Source organism: Astyanax mexicanus, chromosome 1, assembly GCF_023375975.1.
Source record: "Astyanax mexicanus isolate ESR-SI-001 chromosome 1, AstMex3_surface, whole genome shotgun sequence".
NCBI lineage: Eukaryota > Metazoa > Chordata > Actinopteri > Characiformes > Acestrorhamphidae > Astyanax > Astyanax mexicanus.
In genome coordinates this window covers 13041550-13058087 of record NC_064408.1, presented here as the reverse complement: position 1 = coordinate 13058087, position 16538 = coordinate 13041550, and the positions used below count along the sequence as shown (strand labels likewise).

The window sequence follows — 16538 nt, the reverse complement described above, 5'->3', positions numbered from 1 at the left end:
TCTTTTTTGTTATTTTAGCTATTTCTCATTTCCTGCAAATAAAAGCTCTAATTTACAATATTTTTATTTGGAAGTCGGGAGAAATGTTGTCCGTAGTTTATAGAATAAAACAACAATGACCATTTTACTCAAACATAAAAAAATATTTTTTTACTCAAATTTTTTCCCAGATCTGTATATGTATCCAGATAAATATAGTGTATATATTTTTTATAAATAAATTGAGCTACATTAAGGTGCACCAATAGCTGAGACAGGTATAGTATATAAAAGTTTGGCATATTTCAGCCTGAGTAATGGCCAGCTTGTAATTATATAAATGTGCTTTGTTTGTGTGCAGTACTGAGATTGACCACAGCTCTCCCTGTACAAGCCTGACTCTGGAAGACATGTTTAAGGCTCCTCCCCTTTCATGACCTGGAAAAACATTATGTACGGTACTTTACACTTAAGATTTGTTACCCTGCGTTCACAGTGTTTCATTTGCTTGGTGCATCCAATTGATTTTAAAAGATGCAACTGTTTTCTGCCTGATTACACAGTCTTGTATATAAAAGTTTAATTTTATTTTATCAGGAGGAAAACAGCCCAAAACAATCTACCCCAAGTCGGTAAGGCATTATTTTACCAGAGTTGCAGAACTCAGGATGCATGGGTTCATTAGCTTTATTAATGCACCAGATCAGTTCTTATCTCTACTAGACTAATGCACACACCTACTGAGACAAACTTTTAATTAAAAAAAAAAAAAAAAAGAAACAAAGAAAAAGGAAGAATAAAGAAATACATGAAACAGTCATAGGAAGGAATAGGATGACAGTAGGAATGGGAGGATGAGTGAGGTGGAAAAGTGAAGGATACTCACAGAGATCTCAGTGTCCACACCTGGGTACGTCTAAAACACACCAGGGCACAGACAAAGAGAGACACATAGACAGAAAGAAAAAAAAAGGATGGGGGGGAAAAAAGAGGAAAGAAAACGAGAGAAAAAAGAGAGAGAATGATAATAAATGGGAAGACAAAAGGAGGGGAAACAGGCAGGAAAATGGAAAAATGACTGGGCAAAATTGACAAAACCAAAAAATATGAATGAAACGGTAATGCAAATACAGGGACAATGCAGCAGATTTAGAACAGAAAGCACAGCAAAGAAAAAAGTCCAAGGTTTACTGAATAACTACAGCATGAAATAAAGTCACACAGTAGGAATAGGCTAAAATGGTTAAGGGTGATTGGTGTAGTGAGGGTGTGTGACTGTTGAATAGCCATATTGGTTGAATAATAAAAAAAAAACCCACTAACCTCTGCAATAAACTTACCTTTTCTAAATTTTATCATCAGATATATGATATATGACAGCTTTAGCAGAGCTTTAGCCAGTATTTTCTTTAAATAGTGTGATAACATCACCGGAAATCTGTCCTACTTCCACACACAGGGTTGCCAGGTATAGACAGTAGCAAGCAACAGTGTTCTGCAGTCATGGAAATGGGCAAGCTGGCTTGCTCACTATAGCTGGTATTTTGGTTATTTACCACCACCACTAGTGTAGTAGAGACGGGCATTTTGGACATTGCTAACGTATATATTTAATGATTACCAACAGAGTAAGACTCATCTACACTTGCCACTTTGTGTCAATCTGGCAACCCGCATGAACTTCGCATCTGGTGAGGACAGGCTGGGGCAGAACTCTGTCCAGTGTTGGAAATTAGACTCCTGTAGTCATTTTTTACTGATGGTTCCTTTAAAATGTAGTCATGTTTGAGAATGTCTTAACTAGTGTCAATTTTTCATAAGTTCAGACGTTACGAAACCATTTAACAATGTTAAATTAAAGTGATTAACTTTTATTTGTAAAGCTTATTGTAAAGTGTTTCCAACACTTGTAAATAATCAGACTGACAGTTTAACATTTATTAAATGACTGATTAAAATGTGCGCATAGGGACTTAGAAAACATATTTCAATACCCTGTAAAGTAACTGAACTTTGCATTTGATCATTTTTCTGTTTTAATAAAGCACAGGTTAAAACTGACCAGAAGCTATATACAGCTCTGAAAAAAAGAGACCACTTAAAAATGATGAGTTTCTTTGATTTTACCAAATTGAAAACCTCTGGCATATAATCAAGAGGAAGATGGATGATCACAAGCCATCAAACCAAACTGAACTGATTTAATTTTTGCACCAGTAGTGGAATAAAATTATCCAAAAGCAGTGTGTAAGACTGGTGAAGGAGAACATGCCTGGATGCATGAAAACTGTAATTAAAAACCAGGGTTATTCCACCAAATATTGATTAAAACTTTACGAATATGAACTTGTTTTCTTTGCATTATTTTAGATCTGAAAGCTCTGTGTCTTTTTTGTTGTTTCAGCCATTTCACATTTTCTAAATGAGAATAAAACAACAATGTTCATTTTACTCAAACATATACATATAAATAGCAAAATAAGATAAACTGATTCAGAAACTGAAGTGGTCTCTTATTTTTTTCCAGAGCTGTATATGGAGGACCATGTGCACTATTTGTGCAGCTTACTCTACATTCAACTCCCAATAATAACATATAGAATAGTGATATTTTAAAATGGTATGACTGTAGTAAAAATATCACCCAATTCTACTCACAAAGTGCATTTTTAATTACAAAAAAGGCAATTTCCTCATTTATAATAAATAAATGGGTTAAAAAAATACATATTGATTTGTACACACATGTGGACTGTGACACACACACACACTAACAAAGCCCGTATTTAAGTTCAACTCAGCCAGCCAGGTCAAAACAGGACACCATCAGTCAGTCATGTCTGCCGCAGGGTTGACGCAACCTGTCTCCAGAGACTTTTAGCAGCTCTGGTCTGAACTGACTCACTATTTAAAATACCTGAAAATATGACGGGCTGGGTGGTCATGGCGGATACAGTTAAGATACTAAAAAAGTCCAAATTTAAACATCAACAGGCTGGATATCTGCCTCCAGGGCTTAGAAGAATGTAGAGGGAACATGTGGGGGTTTTGAGGACAAACAGAACCAGCAAACATGAGTTAACAGGAACAGGACCATAACAACTAACCCCTGCTGCTGCAAAAACAGCTCAGGTTATAATAGGGTAACTGAGGTTATTAATTCATAGAGCAGCATGATGTATTTATAGCAGATGAAAGGTTAAATTGTCAGTTATCTCTCAGAGAACCAACATCAGAGCTCGAGTGTCGTAATACTCAGTTAACGAGGTCAAATGTGAAGGACGACGCAGGCCATGAAAAACACGCATTACGTCACTAATGGAGACAAAGGTGAATGTAGTTTGTAGGCTGTACTGTAAGTTTCTTGACATTAACAGCCTATATATTAAAGCAGTATTATGTAAGATATGGTATTTTTCATTTCAGATAGGTCTGCCAAAACTTAGTACTTGTTATGAATGCTGCAGAAAAAACATTATAAACAGTATAAACAGTTTTTCTCTGCCTTTTATTGGTTCCCAAAGCTTTTTTAATCTCTAAACGCCTAATAGAGTATGTTCCAAATCGTGTTCTAAGGTCATGAAATGTTGGCTTGCTAAATGTCCCAAAAAGAAAACTATAATCATTTTTTTCCACAACACATCAAATCTCTCCCAAACTCTTTAATGGCAATATTCAGACACCCACCATTACCAGCTTTAAAAGCAACTAAAATCAATGTATTTATATTTGGACCTTCTCAAAAATTGTTAGTATATTTTAGATATATTAAGTTTTGTTCATACCCATCTATGTTTGTTTTAAACTGATTTTTTAATAGCCATGTTTTTTCTACATAATAATTTACTAGTATAATAATATACAGGGTCAAAATTCAAAGAGAACTCTTTTATTTCAGAAATAAAAGAGAAAATGACATATTTGAATGCCCAAGCAAGCAATGGATAAGGGGGAAATTATTGTCAGATATCAGTGTCTTGAGAGAAATATTCAGTTAGTTTTATGATACTCACAGGCCTGAGCTGAGTGTAGTACTCTAGAGGGGGTAACCGGTTAGTGCTCTGATACTGTACTAGGCTGAGTTATGGTCTCTTGAGAGGGGTATCTGGTTATTGTGTTCTGATGCTCATTGTACTTGACTACATGATATACTTTCAATAGGGGTATCTGGTAAGTGTTCTGAGACATCTGATATATGTGTAAATATCATGATGAAATATTTTTAGCAGACAATCTTTAATTTTTAAATTAATTTATATATTTTTCACTTAGACTTGCTCATATTGTGTATAGTTACAGTCACAGTTGTAATACCTTCCTATATGTTGATGTGGAGCATTCTGTGCTGCATTTCTAGTATGACAAGTGTCATATAAAGCACAACGTTATTATTAATATTATTATTGAATTTGTTTTACTCATGGGGAGTTATTCACTTTTATATCACGTTATTAAAATACAAAATCAAACTGACCCTGTGTTTTTTACTCTGGCTATCCAAGTTAGTATATGCAAAAGAGAGCAAAGATAATATCAACAAGGGTACTTTTTTTTTTTTTTATTACGGGCTGCATGTATTAACATGCACATCACGGGTCAATCTTTGGCCTGCCGAACAGTTACAGCAACAGACTGCAGTGTAAACCTTTATTAACCCTTTCAGACCCTGCGTCCTTTACAATGACTGTCATGTATTTTCTTATTTTTTCAAATGTTTTGTTGCACATAACACTAATTTTAACATAACACTGTTTTTAATCAGAATAGACTATATAAATATGAGCCGATGAAAATGTTTATAGGCCAATAAAACAATAGCCTACTGCACTGGAAAAAAACAGCACTAGATCCAAAGAAGCAGATTAAAATAGTTAGTTTTCACTAATTTCATGTAATTTAGAACACTTTTTTCATGTTTATTTTAATGTTTATGATTGATTGCTTTTAATCCAATAGACATAAAAACAGTTCCTCATTTTAGTTAATTGGATTTAATGTTGATATATATTTTATGTTATAATATTAGTCTTCCTTTGTGTGCATTACAGACAGAACATAGCATTATTATTATTATTTATATTATTTATATTTATTATTATTTATATTATAAAATTCAGGTCTGAGTTAATTATTAAAAATGCAATATGATGTAATATGAAAATGGTTCTTGACTAAATTTCTCACCTAATTTATGGCAAATGAAGTATTTATTTATCTGTCAACACTGAAACTCTATCCTATATCAGTGCATTTCTAGATTTCTCTTTGTTAGATGTAATAGAAACCACTCAAAAGTGGCGCCAGAGACGATTCAGCAAGCTGGTTACCGGAAAACACTTGAGTCTTTGGTGCTGGAGTGAAGGAGAGACCAACATGACCTCACGCATTCTCTGGCATGATGTGAAAGAACCAGCGGTCTTTCAGATCAGGGGCTAAAAGCCAAGAGTGTCCCGGGAAAGGCTTCACCTCACTGGGACAAGAGAACTGAAAAGCACAGAAATCTAGCTTACGGCAGCTGGGAGATCGGAGAAAAGCCTCAGAGCGACTGTAACCGACAGTGCTGTGAGTGCAGGGCTACAGTTACCGGAGTGGGTGGCCTGGGAACTCTATAATACATTCAGCAGATTGCAGGGAGCCAGATAAAAGCATTCATTACCTGCCATAAGGTAAACTTTAGCTCTGATACAGGGTTAACTCTGTGGCTGAGTGGTGGAAACAGGCGTAAATCATATGACCGTCACATGTGCAGGTCAAAGTGCTTTTACTTACTCTTTTCAAGAACTATTTATAACATGCCAAAATAACACAAAAAAACATGGTAGAAAAGAAATAGCTGCCTGTACTATAGAGTGTATGTGTATGTGCTCTTACATTGATGATAGAGTCCTTGAACTTGATGTGAAGTCTGTAGTTAGAGATGGCGATGATGGCGTCATCGGCACGGCCCAGATACTCCACCCCCTCCCCTTGAAGAGCTGGGAAAGGCACCTGAAGAGAGACAAACACAGGGGCTTTAATACTGAGAGTCCTGGTAGAACTTGCCCTTGTGGCTGTTGGCTCAGATCAGCTTTCATTGTTTAATATATCAAGAATAAATAAACAGGCGAGAACTGTGTTACAGGATGTGAATTAGCAAAAACTAGGCAATATCATAGCTAACACGATACAGGGCTGAAGATTATACACTGTAAATTGTACACTGTATTTCATGGACTATAAGGTGCACCGGATTATAAGACGCATTTTAAGCGACAATAGCAAGGAACAGGGGTGTCGCCATGTTTTCCTTCTAATAGGGAATAGTGCCTAATTTACAAAACTGTAATTAAAAAAAAAAAAAACAAAGAAACAAAGAAACAAAAAAAAAAACATTTTCTTTAAAAGTCAAATAAGTGCTGGATGTTAATCTACATAGATTTCTCTCCTCAAAAATGTTTATTTATTTGAGTGAGTTAAGCGCTTCTGTTTATTTACAGTGAGCTTAGATTTTCAATATTTTCAATTCTGAGTGGAGAAAGAGCTAGTATGGTAAGTGGCTAGTGCTAACACTGCTCCAGCCTTGGTGCTGGAGAAACTTAACTGAAACTCCTTTATAACGCTGTACTTCAGTGGAGTGGCTTTACTGCTTCTTAGCCTGACTGGTAGAAGCCTGACTGGTAGACGTCATACATAAGGCGCACCGAATTACAATGTGCACTGTTGATTTTTGGAAAAACTAAAGGATTTTAAGTGTGAAAAATATGGTATAGTGCAAAAAATATGGTAATTGTAGATATAATGTAAGTGAAGCGATATACATTTCATTTTGCAGTAGGGATGGTGTGTTTATAGCTGGTCAAATGGCAACCCGTATTTTTTCAATCAGGGATAGGTCTGGCAATGCAGTTAAACATGGTATAGCACTTGTGTGTCACATATAAGTTCAATATAAACTCTTGCGATTGCAGAAGCATGTGGACAAGCATTGTCCTGCTGGAATAGTGCACCCGACTGTGTGTGTGTGTGTGTGTGTGTGTGTGTGTTTTTTTTAGAAAGGGTAGGGACACTTATTGAGGGACTTTATTAAATATACCATTGGGCTGACAAAGCTCCTGTAATTAAGAGTGAAGGTGAAAAATTGCACCCTACACCAAGACTCCAGACCTTCTAGACATTTGACTTGTGACAACAGAAGCATTAATCTTGTCCATGATATCGACAAATCCCAAATGTATTGGATGGAGCATCATTATTTCAGAAATCTTTAGGCCAACTGGTTAAGAAGTGGTTAATTTAGATCTGCTTCACAATTAAAAGCTAAATAAATCAAATATAAGCTTTCTAATTATTAATTTCACACAGAATAAAATGCAATATTAGAGGACAACACTAAAGATCTGCTGCTCTGCCCTTCATAAAAGATGATTTAGAACACTGCATGTCCTGCATAGGACATCGACCACCCTGGAGAGCCCACTTATATATTCAGATACCCCTCAAGGCTTTAATTACCTGGATGAGGAGTGTTAGGTTACATTTGGAGCCAACTCTGCAGGGCAGACCCTGGTAGATCACCAGGACCAGCACTGAGCAGAACTGAGCTCTTAGATTTAGAAGCAGTTTGACCGTGAAGGAGCATTGTTTAAAATGAGAAATGAGGCTTGTTTTTTTTTCAGTTCAATGTCAAATACTCAATGTCAACAACTGAATACATTGACCACAACAATGGATTAATAAAAAAAATAAAGGTCTGATTCACCCACTATTGTAAATTACAACCAGTAATTAAGCTAATAATTAAGTGTTGGCAAACACATTACGCAATAGGTAGAGATAGTATGGCTATATTGTTAACTAGGTCAACAATTATTACCCAAATCATTATGATTGTTGGGGACTTTGTCTAGGTGTTTTATGACTTAGTATTTAGTCTTTTACTAAAGTTTTTTACTGACAGCAAGTGTTTCCTTTTTATTTACACATCGCTCGGTTAGTGTACCTCTTGGTGAGAGACTGATAGATATGCTTTTATGACACACAAGAAGCAATTTTGACCAGTAGACAGACTTTGAGAGGGGGCACATCATTGCTCAACAGATTATAGCAGATTATTTTATTATTTCAGCAGGATCATGCTTGCCCACATACAGCAGGAGTTTCCTAGATGCCATACAGAACCTGTTTGTCACCATGCAAAACCATGTTTCTGTTTTGGAAAATAAAGTGTAATGGGATGGAGTGCTACAGATTAGTAGCTCTCCAGCCCAGATGGTTGTTGAACCGAATTGCAGAACAGTAGGTAACCCAAGAAGAAAGGAAAAAAATCAATAAATAAACACACCGCTTCTCATGCGGGATCGAACCCATGTGGTCAGGGTCACGATCTAATACACTACCGCTACCCGGCTAGTGAATTGGGACATGGCCGGGAAAAAAAACGCCCTTATAAGGAGATAGGGAGCCTAAGAACGGGCAGAAAAAAGAGAACAGGCAGAAACTAAAGTCACGCCGAGCGCAACAGAGAGACAGGGGAGGTATGTAAACAAAAGCTCACCAGAGAAGCATTTAATTATTCTTTTATTTTCCATTATCGTTCAAAGAACCTCACGGGCCAAATGTTTCATGCTTGTGGCCCACATCAATACCCATGCTTGCGGACCCATGCAATAGAGTCTTCTTTCAATTGTACAGTTGCCCCCAATAAACGTACCATTTTGCTTTATTATTGTAATCATTTATTATAAAGTTTCATTAGATTCCAACAAATTCTACTTGTTGCATTTTTTAACTTGTCGATGACGATTTCATGATAACTCTTTCCACATTACACACATTAACGTGAACATTCTCTCCAGATGTTTTAAGCCTTTTCATTTAAACCGGCTGCAATGCATCTGGTTCTAATTTGCCTCTTCCATGATGCCATCCTTGCCAGTGGTTTGTGTGGTTACCCCTTTGGTGCACCGATGGCAGCGTTCACTTAAAGGCTATGGATAAACAGGACCTCATGGGCAGGCCCCTGGGGTCCTGCTGGCAGAGCACTAACAGACCGGGCGTCCAGAGAGAAGTCTTGTTTTTTAAAGGCCCTGAACAGTGGAGCGCTTCAGGGCCGAATGTGGATACCCAGTTAGCTCAGAAAGTAGCAGGCCAAAAAACAGGGTCAGACTAAACAAAGGTGTGTTTGTGTGTGTGGCGGCTGGCTGTGGGTGCGAGGGCTTCTAAACATTCGGGTTCGGCTCTGCAGAAGCTGCGACGGAACTCTGTGAGAGTGGATAACATTGGGTTGTGGTCGGATTGAATTAATTTCAGACTGAATTAAACCTAAATGGATGAACATCATCAGTGGAAAGTTTCAGCCCAGAAGCTGTGGAAACTGATGGAGGAGGATGAAGGATGCTGGATGGTCTCCTACACCACGGAGGTCTTTTTCTGTGTGATGAATTAAACTCTCAGTGTCTCTTAATTTCATAAAAAACTGTCTTTATAGATTATTTCTCCTAGTAAATAGGTAGAATTTACCATAAGCTCTATCCTGATGGGATTAGTTTCTCAGAGGGACGTCTGTGAAAAAAATGTTACACTTCTACTCAGTGATAAAACTCTTGCATCTAGACTAAAATAGAAAAAACAGGAGTACCAGTGAGTTTTTTTTGGCTTTCACGCTCACATGACATCACGTTCAGTAGCTCCTCCATTTCCACCCACTGTTTAATTACGGTGTGTAGCAGCTATTTTATTAAATGTGAGCAGATGAAATTCAGAGATGTGCGTCTGGACAGGACTAAAATTATCTGAGGACCACAGAGTTCAGAGAAAAACAGTAGATAATTCAGTCTGTAATTTTCGCACGTACATGGTCGTTCCAGACAGGAATAAAATCACAGAAGACCCCCCATAAAAGAGAAAATTACCCCAGGACCCCCGAAGAAACTAATCCCGTCCAGTCTTTGCAAAGATTCCTTATAAGAGATCATGCTAAACTGCAGTTGTTAAAGATGCTTCAAACCACAGACCAGACCAAAGAGCCAAAACTGTGGAACGCCCACACCTGCATAAGTTGTGAGGTGCTATCTAGTAAGGAAGGCTGAATACTGGATAATGTGCTCATGGCAAGGTGACAGGCAGAGAATAGATATAGAAAGCATTACCACCCACTGTAGCTGTACGTGAGAACAGACTCAAACTGACATCACATCCACATTCAATTCAGGAGATCCCAAAAGCATACATACCACAGATCAGTTTACTGTTCTTTAGCTTCCATGGGATATGGCAAAAGTCATGGGACACAATACTGACCCATACGTAGCATGTCAGTGTATATTTATATTTGTATAGGTACACTTGAAACATATTAAAATGTAGTTCAACACAATAATCATACATATCAGTCAAAAAATACGAACAATTCAAGTCACCTTGCCATGAGCACGTTGGCCACTGTTCGCCCTTCCATACTAGATAGAACCTTAATTTATACAGGTGTGGGAGTTCCAAAAATGTGTTATTGGTCTGGTCTGTGTTTTGAGGTAACTTTCACAACTGCTGTTCAGCAATGTTTTCTAATAACATGTTTAAGAATCTTTATAAAGACTAAGGTAGATTCTACACATATACTACTACAATCAGAAGACCTCTGTGGTGTAGGAGACCCTCCAGGATCTTTCAGCATTAGTCAAGCAAAACTACACTTAGTACACTTAGTACACTTAGTATTTATATAAGACACTGAATATCTATTTACTACATCTCTTATGCAAGTAATGAATCAACCACAATTTAATATAATTATTTTTGAAAAGGGAGAGTTTAATAGATTTTTAAATCCAGTTTAATCGATTAATGATGACAGTTCTTATTTGTAAGCTCTCAATGTTCTGAGTCATGCAGCCAGACAGTGATGCACGAGTCAACTACAAATCACAGTGAGAAACAGCTCGAGCTGACTAATATTTAATAACTAATCCTTCTTAATATCAGACAGCCTGCTTTACATAACGTGTCTTCTTAAACAGAGCTCCAGCAGATACAGAACCAGGGGAAACTCTGCTGCTACAAATGATGAGAACCCATGACAACCTCTGATATTTCTGTATACACTTGTTCTGATGTGACCAGATCTTTATCCAAGTTCTAAAACTAGATAAACAGAACCTAATTAAACCAATATAGTGCATACATAATAGTTTTACAGTATAATTCATTATTAAGGGGAATAACCCAGGATTGACAGGGTTAAAAAAATAAAAGATCTCAAATAGGAGAAAAAGAACATGACAAACGTGAAAATAAAAAGATGAGAGAGAAAGAAGAGGAGAAGAGGAAAGAGAGCCGAGAGAAAGAAAAAGAGAAAAAAAAGAGAGGACAGAGAAAGAGAAAAAACTGAGAAAGAGGAGAGAGAGAGAGAGAGCCAAAGGAGAAAGAAAGAGGAAAAAAAGAAAGAGAGGAGAGAGAAAGAGGGAAAAAAAGAGAAAGAGGAACAGAGAGGGAAAGAAAAAAAGAGAGAGAGAAAAGGAGAAAGAGAAACAGAGAAAGGAGAGAAAAAGAGAAAATAAGAGAGAGAAAAAGAGAGAGAGAGAAAATAAGAGAGAGAGAAAAAGAGAGAGGAGAGAAAAAGAGAAAATAAGAGAGAGAGAAAAAGAGAGAGAGAAAAAGAGAAAATAAGAGAGAGAAAAAGAGAGAGAGAGAAAATAAGAGAGAGAGAAAAAGAGAAGGAGAAACAGAGAGAGAGGAGAGAAAAAGAGAAAATAAGAGAGAGAGAAAAAGAGAGAGAGAGAAAATAAGAGAGAGAAAAAGAGAAGGAGAAAGGAGGTGCTGCCCCAGATGCCAGTTTGTGAATGACATTTAAAAGTGCAATACATTAACTAGGGCTGGACCCGAATATTCGGGTATTCGGATATTCGTTCGTTGAGTAGGTATTCGGTTTTTAATTTTGGTATTCGGATATTCGTTTTTTTTCTCCTTTCCAGAGTTCAACCTCACTCTAACCACTTCTGTTCTCGCGGGTCCCGTCAGAATATCTTGCGCGCGGGACAGAACTGAACTGTTATTGGCTGGAGCGGGAGTTTAATCCAGACGATGCGGGAGCAAATTAATAAATAGTTAAGAAAACTGTAATAATTGTAAAAAAAAAAAAAACCTAAAGAAAACTCTCAACGCGCAGGATGGACCGACACACACACGCACACACCGATGGTGTTTGGACTGGGGTAAGGAACGGGACCACACTATTCAGCGCTGCTGTTTTAATAAATATATAAGTAAATTTGAAGCATTAAATGTAGTTTATTTAATTTATATTAGGAACGTGGGGCGGGAGCGGCAGAAATGTGTATGTGGCGGGCGGGCGCGGGATTAAAAGAAGCAATTTTTTTGCGGCGCGGTAACGAGACAGAAACGCGGGAGCGTGGAAGAGTGGGTTTAAAAATCAGTCTCGCGCAGACCTCTATTATACATGATAAAAAAAATGCAGGCTCTTCGAAACTGATTTATATAATAAAACGTAAGGGGTAATGTGGCAACAGTAGGGGCTAAATCGGTTACAAAAGCCTGGCCTACAAAAATGATGTCTGAACGAATTTCCTCTTATCTAATATAATTTAAAATGGTTTAAAAATATAAAATAATTTCTAAGCAAACAAAATATTTCATATTGAGCTTATAGCCCAAGTGCAAAAATACAAAATCAGTAATATGCCCTGCACAATCCTTTAACCGAAATAGACGAAGTACAGTTTACAATGACTGTCCTCTAATATAATTACCAATGTTTAAGAATATAAAATACTTCCTGAACAAACGTTTTTTTTGTTTGTTTTTTTAAGCAAATAACCTAAGTGTGAAAACACAAACAGCAATTTACTGGGCTGGCTTGCGCAGCGGAGAAACCGTGCAGCAGCCTCCTAGCCTGCTTACGCAGCGGATAAGCCGCGGTGTAGGGCAGCAGAAATTCCGGGATGAAAACACAAAGAAATCTGGGCTAAAAACACAGAAAAAAATATGGGGTGAAAACACAAAAATCCGGGATAAAAACACCAAAAATCCGGGGTGAATATGTCTCCTCGGTCAGAGCAAATTGAACATTTTTCAGTGGATTAAAGGGGCCGTTATTTGCTTTTTTTTTTTTTTACCTCTTTTTTAAAAAACGAATATTCGAATATTCGCTTCCAATCAGTGCCGAATATCCGGAGCTCAAAAAACGCTATTCGGGCCAGCCCTAACATTAACATGTGAAGTAAGCCAGTCTAAAAATGCTAACAACATTAACGCTAATCCCATTTTCTCCTGCCATTAATCAAATTCTACTGCTCTAAAAGAACTGAATGAGGAACTAAATCTGGCTCGTGCTTGTAAACGTGTTTCCAATTCTGGCCAACATTCATTCTGTTCACCTGCTGTTGATGCTTCAAAACAGCTGAGATGTCTGTGGTTGAATATATTTTAGAATTTGATCAAACTGAAACCAACCGTGGCAGTGTTTCCATTCTCAGCTGAAAGGCTCTGATGCCCTTAAGCATCAGTGAATCACTAACATGCATTCCAACAAACACAAAGCCAGCCTGTGTTTACAGTAACACTTAACAAGAAACAAGAAATGCATTTATAGTTATAATGTAAGTGAACACTATATTCCCAGACACTTATTCTATTTACTGAACTCACACACACACAACCTTTCACACAACTGATTCAGACACGGACACCCTAAAGTCATTTTAAAATATTGTTAATAATACGTTTATCATAAGCTTTTGGAGAAACTGGGAACAAAAAGGCAACTTCTAACAAAGGTTTTCTATTGGTATGACAATACAGGGTTTACCATAAAATAAATCCATATATATCATGATACTGTAATCAAGCAGATATACTGATAATTTCTTTTGAAAAACACTCATTTATACAGCCTGTATAAAAGACACACTAAATGAACCACTCTCACTCTATCAATTTTTACATTTTAACTAATAATTAAAAATCAAAAGAGTTTTTGAAAATCTATACAGTATTGTAAAACTAAATATTGCTATACAAAACAATATCTATATTTTCGTATACCCCTAGTTTCCACTTCTTTTTTTACTCTGTTTACTTGTTGCTACTTCATGTTAAATAAGGTCTGTAAATCACTACCCAACCACCCCCCAAAAATATGACCAGGGTTATGAATGCCCAAATTATAAAGGTTCATCAACACCATAACTGGTATTCGGATTCCTGTGAGGCCCCAGCTGACCCTGCTAGGCGATGACTCCTCACTCCTAACAGATAGGAAAATTATTTAAGCTAAAATTAGGATCATTAAACTGTCTTTAATTGCTGCAAACAAATGTACTGTTCAGAAATGGAAAACAGTTAGACACTTAATCCCTAAATGTGGATAAAAGAACTCTATTCTCATGTTCCATCTAAAAAAAGGTTATCTTTAATTTAAGAAAAAAAGTCTAAGATATTCAAAGCAATTTGGGGACAATTTGTCACTTTTATGTCATCCTCCAACTATCTTCAACTATTGCTAAATGAGAATTGATGTATAAAGTTAGAGTTGTCTCTCAAATATGATGTTTTTTTGTTGTTGGTGAAGGAGACATTTATACACGTATCAATGTGAGCATGTGAGATGTTTCAGGAACAGATCTGTTCACATTACACACAGATACGGATACACTTACATTTGTAAATGTGACCCGTCAAGATCTGAGAAAAAAATCGGATTTGAGCGATGTGGCTTGTAATGTGAAAACCCTGTTACACAATTATTGTAAATTTAAAAGATAAACATTTAGATTTAAAATAAATGGCAAAAGTTTGATTTAGGTTTACTGTATTTTGGGAGTTCAAGCTGCTAGTGCTATGCTAATGACTGCAGAGGGAGAGCAGGAGCTAGTGTGAGCTAGCAGAGTAAAAGAGAGAGAGAGAGAGAGAGAGTAAGAGAGAGAGATAGGTAAACAGCATGCTCAAGCTTTACGCAGAGCAAATAAAAAAGGAGCGAGTGATATTTGCAGGGAGCAGCTACACGAACACTGCACCTTATTTAAACAAAGCTTTTCTTATTATATTAAAGGAAAGCGAGTCAAAGAGCCAAACTAAGCTTTCTGACGAGCGAGGGCTGGCGGGAGGGGATGAGCGAGTGCCGGAGGGAGGAGATGACTCAAACAGCTTTACAACTTAATCCACTTATCTGCCCACTCCTCTCTCTTTCAGCCCAGTAGAATTAGCCATGAATCAGCAAGACCTCGCTCAAGTGTTCTGCACCCAAATTATGACAGGCAATAGATACGTTTTATACACACACCTACAGACAGATGAGCCATGACTGCCATGACCACCTTCTTTATATGATGCAGGTCCCTCACATTCGTTTGTGGTGAGAACATGATCTGGTCTCGATGTGACCCGGCTATTAAATATACACCTTTTTATTTGACTGTTTATTAAACTGCTGATAAGGCGCAATTTAATCTGATATATTAGCCAGATAATGCTAATCACCACAGATATGAACAAATGCTGTCTCTGCTCCATGCTGTTTACGCAGTCTGTGATGCATTCACTGCTTGCAGCCGCACGTTTACTACCTGTACATCTGCGTTGCACGTCCTATTGAAAACACTGTTTGAAAGCGCAGCAGCAAATATACAGCGTTCTGTGTTAAAGCAGCTTCTGCACCAGACAGCTCTGACCAATCAGAAGAGACAACATGCTTGTGTGCTGTGAGAATTTGAACAAATTAAAAGAACACGGTGGGCAGCGGTTAGATGCGTTTTAAAATAGTCAGCGGGGGTGGGGGGGAGATGCGTTTATAAATAGTCAGCGGTGGGGGGGGGTTGGGGGTTGAGAGATGTTTTAAAATCGTCAGCGTCCTGTCATTACTTTCCCACTGCGCTCCGCAAATTTATTTGGGGCTTTGATTTGGCGCCCCCTCTAGTGCAGCGCCCCTATGCGTCGCATAGGCTGCATACCCCCTTTGTACGCCACTGGTGGGTACACTAAGGTGTATGTACTGTATAATAGACAGTGATTGGCGATCATGACCTAAAAAAAAAACAAATTTTCACTTTTTTCACCAAAAATCTGATTTTCGATTATAATCGATTATTCCCCCCCTTTCTCGCCCCTATTAAAAATCAAACTACAGATGACAAAGAAAAGAAAAACTAGGTTTACCTGTGTTAAAAAAAAAAAGGTTTAAAAAAAGGTTTTTGGTGATTAGACGCTTTGGGTTGAGCCGACTCGCTGAGTAAAACAATGATCCAAAAACATGATTTACAAGCCCATGCATTCATTTTACGTGCTGACCTCCTGTACACACAGTCTTGAAGAATGTCACACACTAATGAATGCAGGATTATACTTCAGTGACAAAAAAGTGAAATAATGCACTAAATGAGTCACAGAAAAAAACTTCGAAGGAGAGTTTGTTTTCCACAATTAATCAGGGATCCTCAGTAGATTTTATTTCTAGCTAAATATATGCTTTATCCCACCGGGTGTTTGTTTCGCAAGTGCTGGAACTTCTTTTGGTACAATCTCAGTCCTCGGCAGTATGGTTAAAAATATGTATGTGGATAAACACTTCA

The 16538-nt window shown here is 37.4% G+C and overlaps 1 protein-coding gene across 5 annotated transcripts in view; it reads right to left on the bottom strand.

Moving 5' to 3' along the window:
- The window catches only part of mtmr4 (myotubularin related protein 4), a 108311-nt gene that overhangs the window by 24321 nt on the left and 67452 nt on the right, over nt 1-16538 (bottom strand). For 3 of the 5 annotated variants that reach the window (XM_049466277.1, XM_049466270.1, XM_049466283.1), the window contains 2 exons: nt 5851-5967; nt 866-895 (listed from right to left, as the gene is read on the bottom strand). In XM_049466277.1, the coding sequence (XP_049322234.1) occupies nt 866-895; nt 5851-5967 (147 nt within the window). The remainder of the gene's footprint in view (nt 1-865; nt 896-5850; nt 5968-16538) is intronic. The other 2 variants (XM_049466285.1, XM_007255818.4) reach the window with 1 other exon arrangement.